Source organism: Salvelinus alpinus, chromosome 20 (genome assembly GCF_045679555.1).
Source record: "Salvelinus alpinus chromosome 20, SLU_Salpinus.1, whole genome shotgun sequence".
Classification (NCBI taxonomy): domain Eukaryota; kingdom Metazoa; phylum Chordata; class Actinopteri; order Salmoniformes; family Salmonidae; genus Salvelinus; species Salvelinus alpinus.
Window position 1 is genome coordinate 16,048,096 of NC_092105.1, and position 12,739 is coordinate 16,060,834.

Here is a 12,739-nt window from a genome sequence, read left to right on the forward strand (position 1 = left end):
CCTGTTTGCTTATTTCCTTATACAGCTGACTGAGTGCAGTCTTAGTGCCAGCATCTGTCTGTGGTGGTAAATAAACTGCCACGAAAAGTATAGCTGAAAACTCTCTAGGCATTTGTAGAGAGATGTATTTCTTGTGTATAGAGAGATGTATTTCTTGTGTATAGAGAGATGTATTTCTAGTGTAGAGAGATGTATTTCTAGTGTAGAGAGATGTATTTCTAGTGTACATGTGTTGATTAGGCCAGGGTGTGAATTGAGAGATGGCTGATGTTAGAGGAGGAGGGGTAGTCAGGGATGAGAACATGGAGGTTCCAACTGCCTTCCACTATCCTCCTTCTACCCCCCGCTCTCCATCTCTCACTCTACCTCTCCCTTCATATTTCTCTCTTGCTCTCCATCTCTCACTCTACCTCTCCCTTCATATTTCTCTCTTGCTCTCCATCTCTCACTCTACCTCTCCCTTCATATTTCTCTCTTGCTCTCCATCTCTCACTCTACCTCTCCCTTCATATTTCTCTCTTGCTTTCCATCTCTCACTCTACCTCTCCCTTCATATTTCTCTCTTGCTCTCCATCTCTCACTCTACCTCTCCCTTCATATTTCTCTCTTGCTTTCCATCTCTCACTCTACCTCTCCCTTCATATTTCTCTCTTGCTCTCCATCTCTCACTCTACCTCTCCCTTCATATTTCTCTCTTGCTCTCCATCTCTCACTCTACCTCTCCCTTCATATTTCTCTCTTGCTCTCCATCTCTCACTCTACCTCTCCCTTCATATTTCTCTCTTGCTCTCCATCTCTCACTCTACCTCTCCCTTCATATTTCTCTCTTGCTCTCCATCTCTCACTCTACCTCTCCCTTCATATTTCTCTCTTGCTCTCCATCTCTCACTCTACCTATCCCTTCATATTTCTCTCTTGCTCTCCATCTCTCACTCTACCTCTCCCTTCATATTTCTCTCTTGCTCTCCATCTCTCACTCTACCTCTCCCTTCATATTTCTCTCTTGCTCTCCATCTCTCACTCTACCTCTCCCTTCATATTTCTCTCTTGCTCTCCATCTCTCACTCTACCTCTCCCTTCATATTTCTCTCTTGCTCTCCATCTCTCACTCTACCTCTCCCTTCATATTTCTCTCTTGCTCTCCATCTCTCACTCTACCTCTCCCTTCATATTTCTCTCTTGCTCTCCATCTCTCACTCTACCTCTCCCTTCATATTTCTCTCTTGCTCTCCATCTCTCACTCTACCTCTCCCTTCATATTTCTCTCTTGCTCTCCGTCTCTCACTCTACCTCTCCCTTCATATTTCTCTCTTGCTCTCCATCTCTCACTCTACCTCTCCCTTCATATTTCTCTCTTGCTCTCCATCTCTCACTCTACCTCTCCCTTCATATTTCTCTCTTGCTCTCCGTCTCTCACTCTACCTCTCCCTTCATATTTCTCTCTTGCTCTCCATCTCTCACTCTACCTCTCCCTTCATATTTCTCTCTTGCTCTCCATCTCTCACTCTACCTCTCCCTTCATATTTCTCTCTTGCTCTCCATCTCTCACTCTACCTCTCCCTTCATATTTCTCTCTTGCTCTCCATCTCTCACTCTACCTCTCCCTTCATATTTCTCTCTTGCTCTCCATCTCTCACTCTACCTCTCCCTTCATATTTCTCTCTTGCTCTCCATCTCTCACTCTACCTCTCCCTTCATATTTCTCTCTTGCTCTCCATCTCTCACTCTACCTCTCCCTTCATATTTCTCTCTTGCTCTCCATCTCTCACTCTACCTCTCCCTTCATATTTCTCTCTTGCTCTCCATCTCTCACTCTACCTCTCCCTTCATATTTCTCTCTTGCTCTCCATCTCTCACTCTACCTCTCCCTTCATATTTCTCTCTTGCTCTCCATCTCTCACTCTACCTCTCCCTTCATATTTCTCTCTTGCTCTCCATCTCTCACTCTACCTCTCCCTTCATATTTCTCTCTTGCTCTCCATCTCTCACTCTACCTCTCCCTTCATATTTCTCTCTTGCTCTCCATCTCTCACTCTACCTCTCCCTTCATATTTCTCTCTTGCTCTCCATCTCTCACTCTACCTCTCCCTTCATATTTCTCTCTTGCTCTCCATCTCTCACTCTACCTCTCCCTTCATATTTCTCTCTTGCTCTCCATCTCTCACTCTACCTCTCCCTTCATATTTCTCTCTTGCTCTCCATCTCTCACTCTACCTCTCCCTTCATATTTCTCTCTTGCTCTCCATCTCTCACTCTACCTCTCCCTTCATATTTCTCTCTTGCTCTCCATCTCTCACTCTACCTCTCCCTTCATATTTCTCTCTTGCTCTCCATCTCTCACTCTACCTCTCCCTTCATATTTCTCTCTTGCTTTCCATCTCTCACTCTACCTCTCCCTTCATATTTCTCTCTTGCTCTCCATCTCTCACTCTACCTCTCCCTTCATATTTCTCTCTTGCTCTCCATCTCTCACTCTACCTCTCCCTTCATATTTCTCTCTTGCTCTCCATCTCTCACTCTACCTCTCCCTTCATATTTCTCTCTTGCTCTCCATCTCTCACTCTACCTCTCCCTTCATATTTCTCTCTTGCTCTCCATCTCTCACTCTACCTCTCCCTTCATATTTCTCTCTTGCTCTCCATCTCTCACTCTACCTCTCCCTTCATATTTCTCTCTTGCTCTCCATCTCTCACTCTACCTCTCCCTTCATATTTCTCTCTTGCTCTCCATCTCTCACTCTACCTCTCCCTTCATATTTCTCTCTTGCTCTCCATCTCTCACTCTACCTCTCCCTTCATATTTCTCTCTTGCTCTCCATCTCTCACTCTACCTCTCCCTTCATATTTCTCTCTTGCTCTCCATCTCTCACTCTACCTATCCCTTCATATTTCTCTCTTGCTCTCCATCTCTCACTCTACCTCTCCCTTCATATTTCTCTCTTGCTCTCCATCTCTCACTCTACCTCTCCCTTCATATTTCTCTCTTGCTCTCCATCTCTCACTCTACCTCTCCCTTCATATTTCTCTCTTGCTCTCCATCTCTCACTCTACCTCTCCCTTCATATTTCTCTCTTGCTCTCCATCTCTCACTGTACCTCTCCCTTCATATTTCTCTCTTGCTCTCCATCTCTCACTCTACCTCTCCCTTCATATTTCTCTCTTGCTCTCCATCTCTCACTCTACCTCTCCCTTCATATTTCTCTCTTGCTCTCCATCTCTCACTCTACCTCTCCCTTCATATTTCTCTCTTGCTCTCCATCTCTCACTCTACCTCTCCCTTCATATTTCTCTCTTGCTCTCCATCTCTCACTCTACCTCTCCCTTCATATTTCTCTCTTGCTCTCCATCTCTCACTCTACCTCTCCCTTCATATTTCTCTCTTGCTCTCCATCTCTCACTCTACCTCTCCCTTCATATTTCTCTCTTGCTCTCCATCTCTCCCTCTACCTCTCCCTTCATATTTCTCTCTTGCTCTCCATCTCTCCCTCTACCTCTCCCTTCATATTTCTCTCTTGCTCTCCATCTCTCACTCTACCTCTCCCTTCATATTTCTCTCTTGCTCTCCATCTCTCACTCTACCTCTCCCTTCATATTTCTCTCTTGCTCTCCATCTCTCTCCCTGTCTCTTTCTCCTCCTCCTCTTCCATCTGTTCCTTCCTGATGGCAGTTTTTTGTCATCTGTGAGTAGAGAACACATCCTCAAAGAGCACGAGATCCATTTTTGCATCAGAGAGAGAGAAAGCGCGGGAGATGGCTAATGAAAAAATGCAGAGTAGATTTGCTCTATTTTTTACTCTATATTTATATATGTATATATTTATATATTTGGCATCCTGCTTTTGCTCTCAAGTTTCAAGGTTATTTACCATAATTAGCTTAATATGAGACCTACATGAATGGGATGCCATACATCAGTAAAAGACCAGGTGAAATACAGGTGAAATGGACGTAGCTTGTTGCAGCATCAAACACTATAGGGTTTAGGATTGTAATCAGTGATGTAGTGGTAAAGAATATATGGGTAAAAGCTGATCGCCGTTCATGGTAAGTAAAGTAATGTTACCTATTCTTAAATGCATTTAGCCACAAAAGGTGGGTAGACGCTCGCGGAAAATGTAAAAGATGTGTGAACGGCGTTTACGTGCGTTTAGAATCAACTACAACACAGGTTTAAATGAAGTAATCACAGTGCTCTGTGCTCATATCGCTGTGAATAGTTTCAGCTGATATTTATACAAGTCAATGGTTTCAACAGATGATCAATGATGGTGTTGACCCCTTGACTTTTTCCACATTTGGTTATGTTACAGCCTTATTCTAAAATTGATTAAATTACCCCTACACACAATACCCCACAATGACAAAGAAATACGTGACAATGACAAACGGAAATATCACATTTACATAAGTATTCAGACCCTTTACTCAGTACTTTCTTGAAGCACTTTTGGCAGCAATTACAGCCTCGAGTCTTCTTGGGTATGAAGCTACAAGCTTTGCACACCTGTATTTGGGGAGTTTCTCCCATTCTTCTCTGTAGATCCTCTCAAGCTGTCAGGTTGGATGGGGAACGTCGCTGCACAGCTATCGTCAGGTCTCTCCAGAGATGTTCGATCGGGTTCAAGTCTGGGCTCTAGCTGGGCCACTCAAGGCAATTCAGAGACTTGTCTCGAAGCCACTCCTACGTTGTCTTGGCTGTGTGCTTAAGGTCGTTGTCCTGTTGTAAAGTGAACCTTCGCCCCAGTCTGAGGTCCTGAGCGCTCTGGAGCAGGTTTTCATCAAGGATCTCTTTGTACTTTGCTCCGTTCATCTTTCCCTCGATCCTGACTAGTCTCCCAGTCCCTGCTGCTGAAAAACATCCCCACAGCATGATGCTACCACCACCATGCTTCACCGTAGGGATGGTGCCAGGTTTCCTCCAGAGTTGCTTGGCATTCAGGCCAAAGAGTTCAATCTTGGTTTCATCAGACCAGAGAATCTTGTTTCTCATGGTCTGAGACTCCTTTTTGTGCCTTTTGGCAAACTCCAAGTGGGCTGTCATGTGCCTTTTACTGAGGAGAGTCTTCCGCCTGGTCACTCTACCATAAAGTCCTGATTGCTGGAGTGCTGCAGAAATGGTTGTCCTTCTGGAAGGTTCTCCCATCTCCACAGAGGAACTCTGGAGCTCTGGGATCATCGGTTTCATGGTCACCTCCCTGACCAAGGCCCTTCTCCCCCGATTGCTCAGTTTGCCACTGTGTTCTTAGGGACCTTCAATGCTGCAGAAATGTTTTGGTACCCTTCCCCAGATCGTTGCCTCGACACAATCCTGTCTCGGAGCTCTACGGACAATTCCTTCAACCTCATGGCTTGGTGTTTGCTCTGACATACTGTCAACTGTGGGACTTTATATAGACAGGTGTGTGCCTTTCCAAATCATGTCCAATCAATTGAATTTACCACAATTGGACTCCAATCAAGTTGTAGAAACATCTGAATGTTTATGTAAATAAAGTATTTCAGTTTTTAATTTTGCAAACAGTTCTAAAAAACAGTTTTTGCTCTGTCATGGGGTATTGTGAGGGGGAAAATGTATACAATACATTTTAGAATGAGGCTGTAACAAAATGTGGAAAAAGTCAAGGGGTCTGAATACTTTCCGAATGCGTATAAAGGATGGATGAAATGTGTGCCTGGTGAGATGTGGCTGACTTCCTGCTCTCTGTTCTCCTCTAGATGTTTGGGAACTGGACTTTCGGGACTCTCGTCTTTACTGTGCTGGTGTTCACGGTCACGCTCAAGGTGTGTGTGTGTGTGTTTACACCGTGTGAAGGAGTAAGAGACTGAGTGAATCTGATAATAGTGGATTGAATAATCTCTTTGCATGTATATGTCTGTGAGATAATTGATTGACTTTCTCATCATTCGTTAGAGCTGTAAGCCCTGGAGGCGTTACTATGGACTGATTGATAACGTGTGTGTGTGTGTATCCTGTGTGTTGCAGCTTGCCTTGGACACACACCACTGGACCTGGATCAACCACTTTGTCATCTGGGGCTCCCTGCTTTTCTATGTCATCTTCTCTCTGCTCTGGGGAGGCATCATCTGGTAGGCCTCTCATTCTTACAACTGACTGGTTCTAACTCTATTAATTTCCCTTAAACATAGATATAGAATAACTAGATCCTCTCCTCTCCCTCCAGGCCTTTCCTGAACTACCAGAGGATGTACTATGTGTTCATGCAGATGTTGTCCAGCGGTCCGGCCTGGCTCAGCATCATCCTGCTCATTATGGTCAGCCTGCTGCCTGATGTGGTCAAGAAGGTCCTCTGCAGAACACTGTGGCCCACCGCCACCCATCTTGCACAGGTAGGACCGCAACTTGACCACAGCTCAGGATATACGACTGCACCAGTTAATTGAAGAGTTATTTGATTGCGGCCCTCAATATGTACAGTAGATAGTATGTAGACCTAAATGTATAATCACATCAAAAATACCTTCTCTACTGACCAAAAGTATCCAGGTATAGCTGCCTCTCACATGCCAGACGACCCAGTACTAAAACTCCTAAAACAAGTGTCAATCTCAAGGCCGGATATAATCCAATTTAAATGCGGCCCACCAGTCTGGTGAAGACTAAATGCGGCCCACCAGTCTGGTGAAGACTAAATGCGGCCCACCAGTCTGGTGAAGACTAAATGCGGCCCTCCAGTCTGGTGAAGACTAAATGCGGCCCTCCAGTCTGGTGAAGACTAAATGCGGCCCACCAGTCTGGTGAAGACTAAATGCGGCCCTCCAGTCTGGTGAAGACTAAATGCGGCCCTCCAGTCTGGTGAAGACTAAATGCGGCCCGCTGGGAAATTTAGTTTGACACCCATGTCCTAAAAGATTGACCCTGTGTTAACCCACACTGTAAAAACTCCTGTCGACCTCCTTTCATCTGATATTACTACTTCCTGTCACTGCTTAGCTGAATTTCCTGCTTCCTGTGATTCAAGTGCTGAATTCCAAATAGACCCTTAGCCTGCCCTTAGCACTCCTGTAGATCTGACACCGTTGCATAGGTGTGAGCAACATGGTGAAGATTACACCCAGCCTCTCAGAAGGCAAGATGAAGCATAGCATATTGCTTATACCTATCCAATGCTTTGTAGATGTACATTTGGGAAACGGATCTGTAGCTAAATCTAACGGATTTCTTTCCTCTTCCCCTCTCTCTCTGCTCTGCTTCCTAATTGAACCCACCACCGTCCCCCTTTCTATCTCTCTCCTCTCCCCACCACTCCCTCTGTCTCCCTCCTCCACTCCTCTTCCTGTAACCTCCGCCCTCTGACCCCGTTACCTGGGGCAACGACAGTCCAATCGACCGTGCCTTACCGTGGAGCCGTCCACCATCTTCGTGCTTTCTCAGTCCGATAGCAGATTGAGTTTCTGATTGGCCGAGAGACGGCAGAGGAGGAGGAGGTGACTTTTTAAACACTTTATGTGCATGGTGGCATGTGCCAATGTCAAAATTACATCAGTGGTCCACCTTCATTCAGTTAAATCAGTGTTTCAACATTAACTCCCAACTTTCAAACATCAATCACAATCACTGTAGTGTTCCCATCCAGGTTTCTCACCATCCAGGTCTCTCACCATCCAGGTCTCTCACCATCCAGGGCTCTCACCATCCAGGGCTCTCACCATCCAGGTCTCTCACCATCCAGGTCTCTCACCATCCAGGTCTCTCACCATCCAGGGCTCTCACCATCCAGGGCTCTCACCATCCAGGGCTCTCACCATCCAGGGCTCTCACCATCCAGGTCTCTCACCATCCAGGTCTCTCACCATCCAGGTCTCTCACCATCCAGGGCTCTCACCATCCAGGGCTCTCACCATCCAGGTCTCTCACCATCCAGGTCTCTCACCATCCAGGGCTCTCACCATCCAGGGCTCTCACCATCCAGGGCTCTCACCATCCAGGGCTCTCACCATCCAGGGCTCTCACCATCCAGGGCTCTCACCATCCAGGGCTCTCACCACCCAGGGCTCTCACCATCCAGGGCTCTCACCACCCAGGGCTCTCACCACCCAGGGCTCTCACCATCCAGGGCTCTCACCATCCAGGGCTCTCACCATCCAGGGCTCTCACCATCCAGGGCTCTCACCATCCAGGTCTCTCACCATCCAGGTCTCTCACCATCCAGGGCTCTCACCATCCAGGGCTTCCATTTCAAACAATTCAACTCAATTACCAGACAATACTATCATTCACACTGCTGTATATGCTACTGCTGACCATGCTACAGCTGAAAACAGGTTGTACTAATTTTGATCCTTCTGTTAGCATCCTGCTAGCCTAACAATCTCACCCAGTACCATATTCAGCATCTCTTCTATTCATGTTCCTCTATGGATGCTGTTCAAATGTATCTACTGGAAATTGATGTATAAAATGTACATGAATGTGTTATTCCATCCAAATGCTAACTTGGACTGATGTTATGTTTTCTACACTGGAGTAATCCTCAGCAGGACACTGGGAAGTTGAAGGGCTATCATTGCATGCCACATACAGTTTGTTACAGTTCAATGGTTCACCGCATGGCTTCTATTTAGAACCTCCTGGTTCCTGACCCCTGCTCACCCTACTGTTTGCCCACAGAGGGTGAAGGCTGCTGGGGTGTGTGAGGGGAGTGTGTCCTCTGCCCCGGACGCCAGTCCTGTTGGAGGTGGAGGCAGTGAGAGAGACATGCTTTGCCCTGCTAGGACCTGTGAGAAGGACAGACGAGGTGGAGGGGTGCAAGCTACCAGGACCTATGACTCCATGATGTCACACAACCCTAACTACCTGCTCAGCCTGCCCCTAGACCATTCCCCATCAGAGAACTAGGGTTGCTACGGTAACTGAACGCCAATGGCCACAGAATATGTCAAGAGTGGCAATGCTGCTAATATGGCTGCCTGTTGTACTGTGGTTCTGGAGGGGTGCTGATAGTTGGGGGGCATTTTATTTCCTGCTAGGGGGTCTTCGCCGATGCTAGGTGCTCTACTGTGCTGAGAGGCTTGCTCACTTGGGACGAATCACAATTGTGGAATGCAATGCTTGGGGCTGTCTGGGTGGTTTGATTGTCATGATTTTCTTCGGGTGGTTTGTCTGGAGGGTCAGGGTGACTTGCTTGGGTTGGTACTCTATTGTAAACTCTCTTGGGGTGCAACAGAGGCATTTTCTGTCTTTCCTTCTGTCCTGCTGAGAGCTGCTGTAAGGTGGATGAGCTCTGTCTTATTATTGGATCACTCTCATACTGTCCATTCCAACACGGGGGTCAGAGCCAATGATATCACTGCAATTTTGTACAAATAAATACATTTGGAATCTTAAACATGGAGATAAAGTTTAACACACAGGGAAAACAATGGCATTGATCATTATTCTGTACACTGAATTGAATAAAACATCAGGCAACATTAGTGGCCATTTGGATGAGGAACACTGACCTCTGGTGTTAGAAGATAATACAGCATGTGTGTGAACGTTTCATTTTCATTGCATGCTGATCATCTGAATGTGAGTTCAACCTGAAACAGACTGAAACAGACTAGGGTATTTTCAGTGATTTAAACACTCCCTCTGTTTTTCTCCGTTCTCTCCTTCCCTCCTTCTCCAGGACGTTGACAAGCTGTTGCAGGGCAGTGTAGCAGAGTTGACCCCCGTGCTCTCATGCCCTTCTGGCCCTTCCTCCAAACGGAAGAGCACTGACTCCTCCCACCTCCATATCAGGGTTCCGAAGCCCCTCCCACTCCTCAGGTCTGAGTCCTTCCCCCACAAACTACTATTGGCCCACTGGACTGATGGGGGCGGGGCAGACCGCTGCACCCTCAGCCCCTACATGCTCCGCCTCTCAGGGGCTGGGTTTGCCTACTACGCACCGGGGCCAGAGACCTTTGTGTGACACACTCACACACACACACACACACACACACACACAGGCTAATGTGTGAACACACACAAAACGATGTGCTCACAAAACGATGTGCACACACACAGAGACCAATGTGATCTAAACCTACAGCTTACCATGGATGTGGAAGGATTTGTATTCCACTCATAAACAATGCAAACACACACACACATATGCAAAATAATTCACACATCCTGAAAAACATGAAACATCTTCACACAATTCACCATGTGTATTGTCAGCCATTCAGATACACCCCTCCCCCAATCTGCCTCCCACTGGTCATGTCCATCCATTTCAGTCTGATCCTGATCCCAGTCCAGTCCACACCTCTACTCTGTTCTGCTACTCTATTCTCCATGTAAAAATACTTGAATCCAACGTTGACACCAGTGGTGTTAAACACTGAACACAAGGAGGTGTTCTGTATTTGAATGTGCGTCCCTTCTACACTAAGGAATTGTGTTGTGTATGAAACGGACTGGCCTTTTCTGGTTCTATTTTATTCACTGTCTCTGTCTTCTTTTTTTCTTCTTTTTCTCTGTCTCTCAAATATACTCCTTTTGTTGAAATAATGGGAGTTGCTTCGCAAAATGTTCTGGGGAGAAAGACATCTGTTTTTCACTGCACGTGTGTGTGTGTGTGCGTGCGTATATACAGTTGAAGCTGGAAGGTTACATACACTTAGGTTGGAGTCAGTAAAACTCGTTTTTCAACCACTCCACAAATTTCTTGTTAACAAACTGTAGTTTTGGGAAGTCGTTTAGGACATCTACTTTGTGCATGACACAAGTCATTTTTCCAACAATTGTTTACAGACAGATTATTTCACTGTATCACAATTCCAGTGGGTCAGAAGTTTACATACACTAAGTTGACTGTGCCTTCCAGAAAATTCCAGAAAATGATGTCATGGCTTTAGAAGCTTCTGATAGAATAATTGACATAATTTGAGTCAATTGGAGGTGTACCTGTGGATGTATTTCAAGGCCTAACTTCAAACTCAGTGTCTCTTTGCTTGACATCATGGGAAAATCAAAAGAAATCATCCAAGACCTCAGAAAAAATTTGTAGACCTCCACAAGTCTGGTTCATCCTTGGGAGCAATTTCCAAACGCCTGAAGGTACCACGTTCATCTGTACAAACAATAGTATGCAAGTATGAACACCATGGGACCACGCAGCCGTCAAATCGCTCAGGAAGGAGACGCGTTCTGTCTCCTAGAGATGAACGTACTTTGGTGTGAAAAGTGCAAATCAGTCCCAGAACAACAGCAAAGGAACTTGTGAAGATGCTGGAGGAAACGGGTACAAAAGTATCTATATCCACAGTAAAACGACTCCAATATGGACATAACCTGAAAGGCCACTCAGCAAGGAATAAGCCACTGCTCCAAAACTGCCATAAATAAAAGTCAGACTACGGTTTGCAACTGTACATGGGGACAAAGATTGTACTTTTTGGAGAAATGTTCTCTGGTCTGATGAAACAAAAATAGAACTGTTTACCATAATGACCATCGTTATGTTTGGAGGAATAAGGGGAGCGCTTGCAAGCCGAAGAACACCATCCCAACCGTGAAGCACGGGGGTGGCAGCATCATGTTGTGGGGGTGCTTAGCTGCAGGAGGGACTGGTGCACTTCACAAAATCGATGGCATCATGAGGCAGGAAAATTATGTGGATATATTGAAGCAGCATCTCAAGACATCAATCAGGAAGTTAAAGCTTGGTCGCAAATGGGTCTTCCAAATGGACAATATCCCCAATCATGCTTCCAAAGTTGTGGCAAAATGGCTTAAGGACAACAAAGTCAAGGTATTGGAGTGGCCATCACAAAGCCCTGACCTCAATCCCATAGAAAATTTCTGGGCAGAGCTGAAAAAGCGTGTGCGAGCAAGGAGGCCTACAAACCTGACTCAGTTACACCAGCTCTGTCAGGAGGAATGGGCCAAAATTCACCCAACGTATTGTGGGAAGCTTGTGGAAGGCTACCTGAAACGTTTGACCCAAGTTAAACTATTTAAAGGCAATGCTACCAAATACTAATTGAGTGTATGTAAACTTCTGACCCACTGGGAATGTGATGAAAGAAATCAAAGCTGAAATAAATAATTCTCTCTACTATTATTCTGCCATTTCGCATTCTTAAAATAAAGTGGTGATCCTAACTGACCTAAGACAGGGAATTTTTACTGGGATTAAATGTCAGGAATTGTGAAAACGGAGTTTAAATGTATTTGGCTAAGGTGTATGTAAACTTCCGACTTCAACTAAATATACAATGTGGCCATACACCGTAACAGCACTCTGTTTGGGTCAGGCCTATATCTATGCCCTGTACACAGACTGATAGGGTTTCTTCATGGATGTTTTAATGGCTCATTATTCAGTGTTGCTTGCATTATGCTATGTTGTCTAAAGACTGTGTGTGTTCTGTTATGCTAAGGTTCTTGTTCGTACTCTAGAATGGTATATCTTTATCGCACCAGGTTATGGCTTTTCAGATCTGTTCGATTATGAACTGAGGTATTTTATGTGGTATATATTATGAATGCAGGTTGTTTACCATGTATGGATGTAACTTAAACTAATGGAGAAATGTATTTTGGGGGGGGCAGTGTTAGGGGTTTGGGAAATACATTTTAAAAAATGAATGCAAAGACTTGAATCAAACAGCGCAGTCACAATCAAATCCATCTTTCTAGAATGTCATATAAATGATATGATTGGTTCGCCACATGCTCTATGTAAATGATATGATTGGTTCGCCACATGCTCTATGTAAATGATATGATTGGTTCGCCACATGCT

General features: G+C 45.4%; 1 protein-coding gene across 9 annotated transcripts in view; it reads left to right on the top strand.

Annotated features, from left to right (window-relative positions):
• The window catches only part of LOC139546365 (phospholipid-transporting ATPase IH-like), a 111,335-nt gene extending 101,567 nt beyond the window's left edge, over positions 1-9,768 (top strand). For 3 of the 9 annotated variants that reach the window (XR_011669206.1, XR_011669211.1, XR_011669212.1), the window contains 6 exons: positions 5,715-5,780; positions 5,983-6,086; positions 6,182-6,347; positions 7,339-7,445; positions 7,582-8,866; positions 9,632-9,768. Coding sequence is in view for 2 of the 9 variants with exons in the window: in XM_071354669.1 (XP_071210770.1) it covers positions 5,715-5,780; positions 5,983-6,086; positions 6,182-6,347; positions 7,339-7,416 (414 nt within the window). In the remaining 7 variants the exon portion in view is untranslated. The other 6 variants (XR_011669208.1, XR_011669209.1, XR_011669207.1 and 3 more) reach the window with 6 other exon arrangements.
• Positions 9,769-12,739: the final 2,971 nt, after the last annotated feature.